The 16,198-nt window shown below is 38.3% G+C and overlaps 1 protein-coding gene across 1 annotated transcript in view; it reads right to left on the bottom strand.

Moving 5' to 3' along the window:
• The window catches only part of sgip1a (SH3GL interacting endocytic adaptor 1a), a 77,174-nt gene that overhangs the window by 23,773 nt on the left and 37,203 nt on the right, over positions 1-16,198 (bottom strand). Inside the window, exons 4-7 of the mRNA XM_083911460.1 lie at positions 2,287-2,350; positions 1,564-1,588; positions 878-940; positions 358-430 (exon numbers count right to left, since the gene is read on the bottom strand). Coding sequence (XP_083767586.1) covers positions 358-430; positions 878-940; positions 1,564-1,588; positions 2,287-2,350 — 225 coding nt within the window. The remainder of the gene's footprint in view (positions 1-357; positions 431-877; positions 941-1,563; positions 1,589-2,286; positions 2,351-16,198) is intronic.

The raw sequence follows: 16,198 nt of genomic DNA, 5'->3' as shown, positions 1-16,198 counted from the left end.
GCTGCACCTTATTATCTTAATTTAGATCTTTGTTAATTGCATGTTTTCACACTTCAAGGAGCAGGTGACGCCTCTTGACGTACAATGATGATCAATGTATGTAGATTGGTAATTTTCTGTGTGAGGATTTCTTTGTAAAACATGAGGATATTTGATTATATAGATTTTTTTTACCCCACTCTGACAGGGATGAAGTCCATTCTCCTATGAATGAGATTAACTATATAAACTGATCTCATATCAGCGTGAACACATTTTACTAATCCTGTACTAACAATGGAAGCAATCACTCTTTGGTGAGCCAAAGTAGGAAAAACAAGACAAATTAATTCTGTCAAATGACAAATCAAGCAGTGCAGAGGATATCTCCCTCTTCTGACTCCTCATCAGGTCTGATGCTGTAGCCCTCATCATCCACCTCAGGAGAGTTCTGAAAGACAAATGAGACCCATTATAAATATATGTTAATGTTCATATGATGTTATCAGTAACACACTGCTGTGACATTAGCTGAAGTCGAATAAATGAAAAGAGAGTTCAAGAAGTAATGCAACATATTCAGATGATAATAATACTGGAACTTACAATCATAACAAATGCTAGGGCCCTGATTAATGAAACATGACCAATTGAATATTGACAAAGCCATAATCTGGACCAAAATGTTAGCATTATACTGCTGCAAATGACAATAGTTAAACCAACTTGATTGACTACCAATTTTAACATGCTTTGTTCACATGCTATTATTATCATCTGGATCAATACTATAAAACTCATTAAATCCAGATGAAAACAAAGCAGCAGTTTTAAGGGTGAATTGGTGGTGACTTAATTGAAACACTGTTCAGCATAAAGTAATAATCCTTTTACTAACATATCTGTCCCAGTCAATATCTCCGTAGAAGCCATTAGGGGCCCCATTGGTCTTCTTCTGAGACTGAGAAGAGAGAAAACATTTTGATTAAAATCCCACCATAGAGTGAAGGTACAGTATATTCCGCACTACTGTGCTGTGTTAGAGACTTTTCAGTGAAACTATGGTGCAGCTAATTCTTGCCAATAAACCTTGATACCGTGTACCCTGGATGCCATATCATGTGAGACTGTCCCTCAGTTTCCTATTTTCTTCATACAGGCCTTGATTTGTTCTTTGCTTGGTCACTAATGATGTGATAGTGATTATAGTTATTATCCAACATGGGGGGAGGGGGGGGGGGTATCCTACTGCTCTTTTGTTTTGTTTTTTTCAAAGCCTCCTCAGAGAGTCTACTAATGACACAGGGGAAGACTGATGAGTTAAATAATGTGCTTTGATGTTTGTAACCAGTCAAAGCTCTAAACTCTAAAACTATTCTAGGGATTAATCTACTCCAAACGACTAGAGTTCAGTACCGATTCAACTTCTTGGGGTTCCTGGCAAGTGACAAAAAGCACAGAAAATAAATGATGAACTTCACAATCAGCAGACTTGATTTCCTCCAGTGATACATGTGTAGAGTGAGTAGTAATTTACAAATTACTTAATTGTCTGATATATATTAAATAGTTTCTGCTACTTACCCCACTCTCTCTGTCTGGAGATCCCCTGTGATATTTTTAAAAAGCAGAGCGGAGAAAGGAGAGCATGAAAGTCACTTAACATGTGAGCCCATCATTTTCAAATCAAGTGCTTTGACGAAATATTTCAAAAAGGGATATTGAAGGAAAACCTTTTCATGCCACCATACCCACACACTGATTCACTCAGAGCACACAAATTGTCTCATGCACACCCACAAACCTAAGATCCATCACACTTACGGAGATTCTGCAAGCTTCATATCTGACCTAACTGGTGTGATAAGTCCTTTTTTTTTATCTTGTATTATTATAATTTCCAAACTTTTCTGCCATGATATGAGAGCAATAACACCAGCTGTATGCAAACAAACAATGTCACAAGCACTGGATATTTTAAGTATGCCTATTATTCTGTAGATCGATAATAACATGTCATATAGGAGTCATACTGGGAGTTTAACTGATCCATTAATACTATATAATAAATACTATACCACTGTGGCTCGTAATCGACAGGTTGACTCGTGAACTACGTATGGTCAGTAAAAGCAGCGTTCGAACATTTCTTTGACGAGACCTGTACTCAATACTAATCCTGTAACTGTTCTTACTTATTTTAATCCTTTCATTTTGATGTAATGTATATGTAAGACCTGCTGTTACAACAAATTTTTCTTCTTAAAAGTACTTACAAGTACACCTGAAAGAAAGATCAGGACTTACGTGGAGTCATTATCCTTCTCTTTCTTCCGTATCCCAAAGGCCTTCCTGGTACGTTTTTTCAATCCTGCAGAAAAAAGAAAAAAAAAGAGGAAAAGGGCGAATTATTACGCAAAGAGACAACAAAGGCATGACTGAAAGGTGGTGTGTTGGTGGGTTAAGGGTAGGTGGGGTCAGCTGTGCATTCATCCAGGAGATTAAAGATGACGTTTTTATGTATTATTGAGTGAGTGGCAGCTACACTATGTAGGCAAACACTGTCTTTCAGAACTAAAAATGTGTTCATGGTCATCACAGATGGACAGACAGCCTTGCAATCCTTGAGGTATTTTTTTGGAATGGAATCAATGAAAATCAATGCACCAAGAATTTGACAAGAATAGTGGAGCACAGAGGAACCTGCTGTTGATCACACAGCTGACTATATATAAAACTTAAATACATAATGCTACAGAGAGCATTGGAGAGCCTTTATGTACAGACTCAGATGATGGATTCAAGGCTCACTGTCCCTTCCCTCCACATCTGCTGTAAACACGGCGCTAATGGAGCTGCTTAATGACCAACAATACAAATGATGACTGTGTTGCTAAAGCAACAAGTGTGCATCAAAAACAAGTCTTAACACTACAATTTTACATTTTTTTACTCTAAGGAAAGTGGATAGTATGCACATCCAAGCCCAGTTGAGTGCAGGAAAAAAGCAGCATAGAAAGAATAAGGAGTCTGTCGGTACATGGTGTACACCAACCTCCCATTGCAACCCTATTTTGACCTTAATTTTCTTCAGGCAACAAACTGAAAATGCAGTTCTCTCCGCAGATTTGCAGATATGGTTTGTTTGTTCTTTCTTTTCCCATCATCTTTTTCAAAAACAACTCAAGCTCAAGTTTTGCTGCATCATCAGGATGTCCTCTGGACTGAACTAACAAGAAAGTTTACAGCAAATGGTTTACACAAAAATCAACTCAAAAAGCATTGCAGTAACATAGAGCACTCCATTAAAGTGATGTTTTACTCATAATATTCTATATATTCATGATAATAAGGCTTTTGTTTAATTTCCTATCATTGACACATTGAGTGCGTTACATTTCTCCTAAATAGGTCTATGTTTAAAAAATAAATATCCAATCCAACCATGTCCTCTTCCATGGACGAAGCATGGATATAGATTTAATATGATTGATTTTATCAATTGTACTGTACAATTATGTCAAACAGCAATGTCTGAAATGCTCCTGGCTTATTCTTACCCCAGATAAAAGCCCAGTTGTCCCCCTCCATGTTTTTTCTGTTAATTCCTTGACTCTCATTCTTCCTCCTCCTTGTTTGGTTGTGAACTCATCACATCATTTCATGACCAACCTGTCTCTACTTCATAACACATGCAGGTACACACTGAGCCTCAGAGCAGGAACCTGATGCTACCTCCCGCAAAAACACACGCATGCAGGCACACACGCACGCACACACGCATGCACCCAATCCTGTCCTTAATCCTCCTAGTACTCAAATTCAACACCAGTGGCTTCACTCATGAATTAAAAACAAATGTAATCTTTTCTTACATTTTTTTTTCTACTCTAATGTTTGCATCAGCACGTCTGCAGTCAAACAGGAAATCAATCCAGAAAGGCTTGCAGGTCATAAGGAGACCACAAATCCCCTCTCATTGATCCTGCTAACATATTCCACCTTACATGGTGTGAATGCTCATTGTAACAGGTCAAATAAACGTCCCATTTCAAAGGAAAATCACTCACATACAGTACATAGATACAGAATAAAAGGCCCTTTCACAAATACAAAGGCTTGTTTCCATTTACACAAAGGCAGGCACACGTGCACCTGCATACATTTTAAGAGCAAATGCACACACCCTCAAGACAGAGCTTGATAAATATTCATGGCCACTACAACGACCAAGTTACACTAAAGAAGCATCTCCATGCCCTTAATCTTTCCACATCCCAAAAGAAGTTTAATCTAGCAGCTACAAGTTAATAGTAAACGCTTAAAAGAAAACACATGCCTAACAAGAATATGTTTTTTTGAGAGGAAATCTTGACCACCAAATGCCCTGATGTATATTTTCACATTTAACATACAATCATGCTCAGAAACAGACATTTCATATTGTAAAGTGCCCAACAATGATTAATGTTGAATGTACTGGATTGACATCTTTTGATAAACACAATTTTTCTTTTAATGCAACATGTCTCACAAGCTTGACATCAATAATACAATGAAAAATAAATAGATTGTGGCCTTGAGCAAAATTATGCACAACCAAGAGTAAGACTGAGGATCTTTCTAAGAACAATACTTTTGTAGGAAGAGTGCATAAACCAGTATACCAGAATATGAGTATGAGTTGTTTGGCCATTCTGTTGTATCTTACAGATACAAAGAAATTGTGCACACTATTGCACACATAGGTACAGAGACATCCTCCCTGTAACTGAGATCCCGCTTACAGCCCTGTAAGTTTTATTTCTGTGAAGCCAGGCGAATATTCCTTCTTTTTCTCTGTGGCTTGATAATTTCCCTCTTACTGATCTTGGAGAGGCATCTGTCAGAGGACGCAGAGTGCTCTCTTGGCCTATAGCTTAATAGAGGAAGGAAGCTTTAAGTGTTCCCTCCAAAGCTGTTCTGAAAAGCCAATAAAGTTTCAACACTTCAGTTACAGCTTTTTTTTTGACTGCGGAGTAAATTCTGTTTATTTATTTGAATACCATTCAGAAGTATCATGGCCAAATTTAGTGCTACCTGTGACTTTGCTGTCTAAACCTGTAGTATATAATTATTCTCCATGACAGTGGAGATTCTTCATCCTCTTTAAGCAACATGCACCATGTTGGCATGTTCTTGCATACCAATTTAAAAATATTTTTAAGATTATTCATCATATATAATTTCAGCAGGCTGTATTGAATCAAATTTGTCAGGGGCACATTTCTTTACACTAACATATTGCTTCTGGCTTGAGGTGATGTCTTTGATAGATATATTTCTAGATTTCTCGCCCATCTATGGCCTCTCTTATTTTTCTTTCCTTAGGTCTGTTTCAGTCTCCTGTAAATCCAGCATTGCCCCCAAACAAGAGCTGACGGGTTTACAGCTGTGAAATGAAAGAGGATTTTGTCCCGACGTGACAGTGTGCACATGGCAGCTGTACGCAACAGGTGAGAAGAATAAAATCGGCATTATTATTTTATATTCTTTGATATCTTTTCCCCTTTGTTTCCCTTGTCTCTGTTTAATTTATTTTCTTTCATTTTTAATAGAACAAAGATAACCACTGGCAGAATGTAAAAAATGATGACGAAAACAGGCAGAGAGCAGCATATAAAGACCTGCAATTTCAAAGATTTTCTTCTTTCTTATTTGGCTTTAGAGGTGGGAATAACTGTCACTGATGTAAATTATAAATAACCAGAATAAAGCAACCTAATTCTTCAGATCATTCCAAGGTTTCATATTTTAATCTCTCTGCATACAAACAGTTCAAACACATACACAAACCAGAACAGATACTTGATTCAACTGACCAGCATAATTACAAAGTAATTCAGTAAATTACTGTCCCATATTAAGACTATACCAGGACCTCAATCTGAATGGATGACATTGATGTTAAAGAAGACATGAATGGGTACGGCAGGGGTTAATTAACGAAGAAGGAAATGACAGAGTGTGCTGTACACACTGTTTAATGACTTAATGGCTTCCGTTCAGAGGGATGCTAGCACAAGTGCTAACGTAATTAGTGGTCTCTTCTCAAGACACAGTAATGTAATTCTGGGAAAAGCCAATGGATGTTAAACCAACCTAAAAAAAATAAAAACTTCACGACAACTGAAGGGCAATACTACACAAGTAGTATATTTGTGTAGTATATATATTTTATATATATATATATATATATATATATATAAATAAAATTAGAATTTTTTGTGCAAAATATTTGAATTTCTTACTCTGGTCAGTGGAGTATTGCCCCATGTATTATTTTGCACAAAATAAAATATATAAAAAAAATATATATGTTAATGAGACTTTAAAATAATATGTATCTAGCGTCTGAAAATAGTTTAGAATCCAAGGTTCAGGCTAACCCTTAAGGGTTGGGAAGCTTACTTTAGAAAGGGTCCAAAAGAAGTTAAAGCTAAGTCACAACAGCAGGAACACCACCCACAGCAGCAGAGTGTGTGTTATTATTATAACAGTGAGGCCCACCCTTCAACCTACAGGAAGAGGTTGGCGCCAACACTGCCTTTAATAATAATAAAAAAATGACCATCTTGAAACACAGCAATTATATCTTCCCCTTTATAACATGTTCACAAGATCTCAATCCAAGCCTGAGAAAATCAGCACTCCTGGTTCTAAAGTTTTCTTAAAAAGTACTTAAAATATTCCTACATCTAGGCCATGATGATATGTTATTTTTTATTGTCAGACAGGAAACCCAAATGAATCCTTTAGTTTTTTATATGGAAGCATATCCATCTGTGTTATGTGGTTAATTGTGTCGTTAAAGATACACTGATGAATAAAGGTACAGTTGATTATTTTAGTGAACTCAACACTGAAATCACATTTATAGATTTGATATTTGATATATTAATGATTTGATATTTACTGTTCTCAGATCTCATCTTCCTGCAGCATCTTTCCAGATAATCAAATATATGTTGTTTGTCCTAGTGGAGGAATATACATTGCTTTAAATCAGTCTAGTCTTAAACTTAAGAGTTGTGATTGCATCTGTACACCTATTATGTGATGGGGATTTCCTGTGGGCTTGCATGTCTGCTTCTGACAGAGGTATCCGGTGCACTAGCCTAAGCTACATTAGCCACAGTGCCAGAGTGCTGAACTGGAAGGTACACCAGGCTCTGGACACACACAAATGTAGAAATATGTTAATCACACACACATTTTGTTTATGGCTTTCAAATACAATTTTAAGAGAGTTTAAATTAACCCCTTGAAGTCTCATTTGCTGCTTCTTTATTCTAAGTGAACATATAAGAAAGCTGATCACATTTTCTGAGTCTTTTTCAGTGCCTCTGTCATTTGAATTTCTCCTTAAAAGTGTGTCAGGTTGTTTTGGGTATTGAGTCAACCTGTTGACTAAGCACGAGGAGAAGCATGTGGTTCCACTCGCAGACAGGTTAGCAGACCACAAGACAAGTAATTGGCAGAACAGGATGAATAAAAACATAAACAAGTAGACAGAAAAAAAAATACCTGCAGACAGGCTGTAAGAAACAGTAAGTAGACAAGACAGCACATACTGAGAAAAGCAGTCTGACATACAGTACAGTCAACTGAGAATTAGACAGGCATATTTCAAACATGAGGTTTAGAAAGCTGTTTTGTTGAGGTGACTCATCCGTCCTCCTGGCCCTGAAAGGTAGGAGGAGGAGGAGGCAGGTAAGGAGAGAAAAGCTGCTGTTCAAGACTGGCAGATAAAACTAACAATGACCTCACAATGTTGCAATGACACTGAGGCAAAAAAATGCTGAACGTGGCCTCCATCTTACTTCATGAAAACCATGTTTTTTTGCAGACCTACGTGGATCTGAAAAGTCTTAACGCTGAAGTGGCAGAGCAGAGGATAGTAGTGGAACTGATGACAAAAACCATATGCTTCTATTGAGCAGCTACTATGCTACACACTCGTAACCTTTAAATATGAAGCAGCATGTCTTAAGAATGAACATAGAAGTAACACAAACAAGACAGTTTGAGTTTCCCACTGTTGGTCAAAACATATCTCTACTGACACAGGAAGAAAGCTGATTAGTCATTCTCCCTCACCTAAATTTTCCCTGCTAGTCTTAGGATTTAAGGCACCACTTCTCTGACTTTCCTGTCTCTAACGTAAAGACAGAGGAATAATCTGACAGAGGAGGCCAACAGGAGAGAAGCTGCAGGTGAAAATGTTCCCAATGTCTGATTACCTGGCAGCACAAAGAGAAAACTAGTATAAGAATACCACCAGAAATGGCCATCGACAGGCATCACCTTCAGCCACACTGTGTGTTTCAGTGAAAGAGCCTGTGTGAGTGTAGCAGAGGAAAGACAAAGGGAGGGTGTCAGTTTGCGTTTGTGCCTGTAGATGCTAAAATTAGGCCTTGACTGTACTGTCCAGGTGGCTGCACTGTGAGCTATCAACTGTAACGCTTGCAGTAACGTACACTACACATATACACCCACAAATAAGGAATTGGATGGTACGTGTCTGTTATGTTGCACAGATGCACCCTTTGGAGAAAGAAAAAGCAAAAAAGAGATGTATCATCAAGTGACGTCATCATCCAAAGGAAAGTGGGTCAAAGCCACGAATCATATAGCAGCATGCCGGCAGTGCAGAGATTAACAAAAGACGTTTGAGAATGCCAGGAGGTAGGTTTTTTTCTTATATGGACAGATAAATAAGTGTAATAATGTAATAAACAACAGTGGATTATTATTGCTTAATATGTAGATTATGTACTTGATTAATTATCCATTACTTTCTATTGTCAAATAGTCTATTAAATAAAAACAGCAAAAGCGGCCATCACAGAAAAACACAGCAAAATCTAACATCTTTAATATACATGTTTTGTCTGAATTATTATTTTTATTATTATTATATTATTTCTATTACAGTATAATGAATAATTTGGGTATCTATTTTGACTGTCGGTTGGGGGAAAAACAGTATTTGCATATGTCAATTGGGCTCTGGCAAAGTGTGTTTGCTATATTTCACCGTTTCCTGATATAAAGTGATTAATCCATTAAATCATGAAAATAATTGTCAGACTATTCAATAATGACAATGACTGATAACAAGTCTAGCTGGGAACAGTTAATATTGGCATTCGGATTGATGAATCAACTATTAATCAAATACGACAATTGTCCGATAATCACTGAATCATCAGACTAATGCCACATATTATAGCATTCACCGTAAGACTATTTGCAGCACTTGTCTGCCATCCACCCTCATCATTGTTCTTCATCTCTTCCCCTCATCTCCCTTTACTCGTGTCTCTATAAACAGCCAGCACTCATGGCTCCCATCCCAGGACTCCAAATAGCATCCACCAAGGACTGTGGCAAATGACCCTGCTGGCGAACCAACGGAGTGGCTTTTAACATGGATTTTTGGCACAAAGACACAGGGAGTAGAGGTATTTTTTACCAGTATGTCCATTTATTGACACAAGACTTTCATAAATCAGAAAGAGAAGAAATGGGAACCAAGTGCTTTCTCCACCTCCAGCTGGTGCTCAAAGCGGCCAGGACTGCTCATGTCACAGTCTGATACTTCACTTCACACACTTCAAGTTCCTACACTTGCATGTCACATATAGACCAGCAAATGAATGGTCATTTCTTACTAGCTTATGTGATTCAAAATGAAGCAGTGTTCAATGCGTTACTGTTAGTTAAAAAGATTCAACTGATGATGCAGTACACACTGTGAAAGTTTAAGCATATCTCTCAATGCATCATTGCTCTAAGCTCTGTTTAAGACACACATCAGTAAACACCGAAAGTAAAGTACACTGAAATGAAAATGCATAAAAAAATATAAATTTTTCCAGCTTGAGTTACACATTTTGCCTTACACTATTCAAGTGAATTTTTTTTCCCAAAAAATGAAAAACTAGAATAGCAGGGTTGGAAAAGTGATCAGTCCCTTTAGAATAAACATTATAAACATTCTCAGAAATAACCAATCACCTTCAAGATTATACATCAAGTTAACTGGCCTCCACCTGACATCAATTGTGGTAGCTTTGATTAATTCAGAATAAAATCAGCTGTTCCTTGAGGACTCCAGTCCTAGTAGTGCATGGTAACACAAATAATTGATGACCATACCATGGTTGGAAAGATACTTTCAAAAACAGGGATAAAGTTGTGAAACGGCACAAGTTAGGAAAATGATATAAAAAGATTTCAGAGGCTTTAACTTTCCCTCTGAGTACCGTTCAGAGTATTGTCCAGAAATGGCTCCACCCAGACCTTGCCTAGATTGGGCTGCCCCTCCAAACTGGGTGACCGAGCCAGGAAAAGATTGATCAGGGAAGCTACCAAGAGGCCCATGGTGACCTTGAAGGAGTTACAAGTCTTAATGGCAGAGGCTGGTCGATCTGTGCATGTGACAACTTCACAAGTTCTACATGTTTGGCAGGGTGGAGAGAAAGATGCCTCTTCTGAAAAAATGTCACACTGAGTATCAAAAAACATATTAAGATGTGGCAAAAGGTGATATGGTCAGATGAGATCAAAATTGTACTTGTTTGGCTGAACTACAAGCGCTATGTCTTGCGGAAACCAAACACAACACACCACCCAAAACACACCATCCCTACAGTGAAGCATTATGTTGTGGGCTTGTTTCTCTTCAGCGGGGACTGGGCCATTGGTCAGGATTGAAGGGAAAATGGATGCTGTCAAGTACAACCAAATTCTTGAGGAAAACCTGCTAGACACTGGGCCATTGGTCAGGATTGAAGGGAAAATGGATGCTGCCAAGTACAACCAAATTCTTGAGGAAAACCTGCTAGACACTTGAAAATGGGCAGGTGGTTCACCTTCCAGCATGACAACGACCCAAAACACACAGACAGAAAGCGGCTAAAGGACAGGGAGGTGATTGTGGCCTAGTCAGAGTCCTGACCTGAATCCTACAGAACATTTGTGGATGGACTTGAAGAGTGCAATCCGTCGCCGCTCACCACAGAATTTGACTGAACTCAAACAGTTCTGCAGGAAGAAGGGGGAAATATTTCCCAGTCTAGGTGCACAAAGCTGGTAGAGACATATCCAAACATCTGATGGTTGTAGTTAAAGCAAAAGGTGCTTCCACAAAGTATAAAAACACTTGAATGTTGTAAGGCAATATGTGTAATCACCCTGGAATAGTTTTCTATTATTATTTATGTATTATCATTTCAGGCTGTAAAACAAAAAAGTGACTATAGAAAGTATTATGACTTTCTATAGGCACTTTAGTTTGAAGTTTTTAGCTAAACTTTACACTAACAGAGCTATAACTTGAGGGTGGGAGGGCAACACTTTATATTAGTGCCTCCAAATGTCTGTATGCATGGGTGTTGTCAGACTACAGTTGTCAAAACCCAAACTAGGCCTCTGACTCTCCCCTGGAGACGATTCCCCAGCTATTTCCGTCATGTCCTATCAAAACAGATCACCAAAGCCCAACACTGAGGGGAAAAAAACAAAAAGTAGAAATCTTCCCTTCTCCTTTCTTCCAAATTTATCTTGACAGTACCCAGAAATGTCATCTGCAGCCGCCCAGCTGAAACCAGTTACCATAGAAAGAGGAATTATCAGAGGGGAAAAATATCCTCTTTTAATGCAAGTTGCTTTTCATAACCACAGCTACCTGGCACATTGGCCTAGCTGTGTGAAGTGAGTGACGTTCACCAATCGGTTCAGCTAGCGCGGCAGTCATTTCAGAGATGCTGGGGAGAAGAAAAAGCCATCAGTCTTATTTGGGTGTCTCTTCCTAAAATGTGCTCTCTCTGTGCACATCAGCCTTTATCACCAGCATGCTGTGTACTCACTGAAGGAGCCTGTTGTCTCTCATTCCTCGTGATAATGGTTCTTCTCTCATACAAGCTTTCATAAAGAAATTGCCCTGCATAATACTGTTAGAAAATAGCAAAACAATTTAAAAGATAGTTTTGTGTATTCAGAGGGAGATGCATTTACCATATAAATACACTTCCCTTTGCTTCACAATCTAACAGACTGATATGGGTAGAAAAATACTTTGATGATTACCAGCAAGATGTGAGACTGAGGTGCTGGCTGAATGACACCAGCTTCAGCCTCCAAATGATAAGCGGACAGAAATGTTTTCTTGCGTCATTCAAGGACTCCTTTGGGACAGTGAGGCCACATGTGACATGTGACAGCTAGTGTGATCCCGTCTGGAGTTTCAAGGCTGTTTAGGCGGGTGTTTTAGCTGTCAGCTATACAACAAACAACAATCTAAGACGCCTCCAGGGTCAAATGGATTTGTTAGCCCTCAGGCATCATGATAAGTTCACCTTTGCTTCATTGCATTTTCACATTTCTGTCCTTGCTGTAAAATCATCATTGTAGCTACAATATCAATACACAGTAACAGGAAATGTGACCAAACAGTCGCAGTTTGGATATATCAAAGACATGTCGTTATATGTTGCAACACATTTACAAATATATTACACAAGGTATTATGAGAGTACTTCTGTTGAATATCCCCCGAGGCCTTGTCTTTCTGAAAAGACTGAAAGTAAACACACCAAAACCAAATTTACTGAAACCTTTTTGTGTCTGACGTAAAATGTAATTTCCTGAGAAAATAACTTCTCTAACAGGCGGAGAAGTTATGTTGGGTTTATCATGATATAAAAAAGCTGCTACAAATGATTCAGAGCATAAAGAAGGTGGACTTCACTTCCCTGATAAGTCTGTTGACCTTCAAAGAAATTTAATATAAACCTTTCCCCTTTCTGCTTTAGGTCCCTGCTTCTGGCTCCGGACTACAACGACAAGGACCTTTATTATCGCTCCTCTCATTTATGTGATGTTCAAGGTAAGACACCTTGATGATTTCTCAGTGCTCCAGTCTGACTCAGTTACAATCACATATTGATCAAGAGTGTCTTGGATGTAGTTTTCCAAGGTGACGAGCACAATAAAGTTGACACTGAAGGGACAAGACAGCTTCATATTGGACAGTAGAGTACATGGTAAGGTAATATGATGCACACTGTGCCAACAGTAACCGAACAAAATTAATGAAATTAATATAAAAAAAATGTATGCTTTATTTATTTAAATGTATGTACATCCCACTGATCAACATGATCCCCAGAGCATTATTGACATGCGAGCGGTGTTTGCTGACAAGAGATCAATGCTTCGATCCCATAAGCAAGTTTGTCAGGATTATCTGTCTACTAGACCACATCAGCCCAGAAGAAGAAGAATATAATAACAGTAGAAATTACATTAGTTATTACAAGACCCCCCCCCCCAAATATATAAGAATATGGTGTTTTGGCCACATTTATCACAACATTTTGATTTGGTCTAACAAACTTCAAAAAAATACCACCAAAATACTGAATTAAATTGTTTATATCTTTCATCCCATGGGTTCACAGAAGCCAGAGGTACACTATCAATCTATCAAAGGATGGTGGGAGCTAAATCAACTGCTCAACAAATCCTTTTTTATTGACAGAACAAGCCACAGCTAAAACATTAATATGCTTCAGATAACTTTAAACACAAAAGGGTTGCCTTGATTCGCAGTATGTTTTTTTAAACTCTGTGGGGCAGCAAATATGCTAAATACAAAGATAGATTCAATTGTCCAGAGAATTTTCTCCATTTTAATATCAACTGAATTGATTTAAAGTAAATGAGCCGAAAGGCAAAAGACAGTGTAGGTGTACGATGAAGTGGGATTCACAGATGAAAGGATGGATAATTTCTTCTTTTTTTTTTTTTAACTGGAGGATTTATGTTTGCACTGAGTATGAACTCTCCATTGTACTGAGAAGTAGATGGAGGAGGAGGAAGGATGGAGGGTCTGTGGTGAGAAAACATTTCGCAGGCGCGCGCACGTACACACACACGCCCACACACACGCCCACATTTGATGAGTCACTGATGAATCATTTTACAATTTTACAGAGCAGACTGGTCAACAATGATTAAGATAAAACAACAGAGACATATACAGGGCCCATGTGCAGATATAAGGGTTTAACAAAATACCATGAATCTCTATACCACGTAATGCAATCTGACACACAACAGACCAATTATTCCCCTTATGAAGCTTACAGATGTTAAATCCATGTTTTGCAAAGGTAGTATTTGTTACAGGGCCATTGTGCTGGATGGCATAACGTGTTAATGATATTGTCTCACAACGTCAAGGAGCTACAGTTCCAGGCAAAGCTGTATGGATGGCCGCTTTTGGCATGAATTAATCAACTGAGTTTCGGCCCAAGGTAGCTATTCCACAATTAGGATCTCAGAAAAGCAGTTTGAATGTTCGTTTGCCCACCATTATTGTTTTGATTGTAGAATTAAGACTTTATGGGGGAATTAACATAGCAAAACCAAGCCTATATTTACAACAGTGAAACGCTATGTTATGCTACAGAAACTCTGCTACCACTCTCCATTTCATCTATTAAACATTTCCTTTATAATCCCCAGCACAGCTTAAAGTGTGTGTATGTGTGTGAGTGTATTGGTAGATATAACCCTGGGAATTTGTCTTGCCAATATACTTTATGGGCCCTCTTCTCAATGACAAATCCCTTCCCTTTCAGTCGATGCTTTCCTATGTGCGCATCAATGTGTTGGTAAAGTAGAGTTTAATTAATAAACTGCCTCTGCTCCGACAAGTCCTGTTAGAAAGATAAGACCATCATTCACAGTTTCAGTTCCTAATAGGTCAGCACTGCTTGAATACGCTGCAAATAGCAGATAGACTGAGCAGCACTTCAGAGAGACACTCATCATCAATTTTCACTTTTTGTCTGGACACTTTGATTTGGTGACAAAATTTGGAAGTAGCCGATAAGCCGATTTGTTGGAGCGTTGATACATGGTTTAAGTTATTTTTTCTGATAAAAAACAATCAAATGTCACATCAAATCTAACAGGAAATTTGTTTTTGGGCTGTGAGTAAAAGCAGAGACACACCAAGCTTAAAAGAACTAGTGACAACCAAGGTCGACTGTTGCATCGCCTCTGTCTCACCCTAAACGTTGCACTTGAACACACCGCAAATATTACAGCCAACTAGCAGGTATGTTCTGTGCCTACGAGAGAGGAACTTTAACTCCATACAACCAGGAGGCTGCAGTAGTTTATATTTGTCATTCAAAAACAGAAGGAGGAAAACAGACAGGAGAGATTTAAGACGCTTATTAGCACATTAACAACACAGCAAAATGTGAAGTAACAAGTGATATTTACTGTACGCAGGGAACAATAACAAACAATTACGAGCCATTTCTGCTAAAGAGCTCCATGGCTTAGAAAAAGAATGTTAACTGATAGAGCAAGTTTATTTTCAATCTCACAGCCTTTGACTTTGTTTACCTCACTTCCATTTGTCTTCTGGTGCACTGACTGAACTGCAAATTAGAGTGATTTAAATCATCAACAAGCTCCACTGCCAGTTCTAAAATTCTGAATCGCCCTAAAAACATCTGACAAGATCGACTCGGGCTAAAGGTTTGAGACAAAAACTAAGGTGACCACTGATGAATTCCTGCCTTAAGAGAGAACTTTGGGCACTGGTAGCTAGCTTCATTTTGATGTGAATTTGGCATTTTTGTCAACATTTTAGGACTAATTACACGCTTAATGATTACTTATTTCTCAGTTGCAGCTCTAAATAGTTATGTTTTCAAACATTAAGATATAAACACAACTGCATCCGTACTGTGCATATAGTTAAAGGGAAACTCAACTGATTTTAAACAGAAAGATCTGTGTACTAGTTTACTCCTTCGCCATTGAAAACAGTTGTACATCTCCTGTAAATCTTAAGGAGCTTTTAGTCTGAGAAAATAACCCTGACAATGTCACCAGGTGTTTCCTCCGCTTGGAACAGAAAGCTTGCTTTAGAAACTGAAGTCCGGAGTATATCATAAAAGATACTGTCAATTTGCGTAATGAGAATTTATGATTTATTGCTTTTGGAGCTTTATTCATAGGTCATATGACCTTAACGGCGCACTCACACTGTCCATCCGTACCGTGCCCAAACAGGTTTTAAGGGTAAAGCCTAGTTCGTTTGACCAGTGTGAGTGCAACCGCAACGTGCCTAGCTGCGGCTAGCTTG

The sequence above is a fragment of the Echiichthys vipera genome, assembly GCF_963691815.1.
Source record: "Echiichthys vipera genome assembly, chromosome: 3".
NCBI classification, from domain to species: Eukaryota; Metazoa; Chordata; class Actinopteri; order Perciformes; family Trachinidae; genus Echiichthys; species Echiichthys vipera.
The sequence above is the reverse complement of the archived record's forward strand: the minus strand, read 5'-3'. Positions and strand labels throughout refer to the sequence as shown.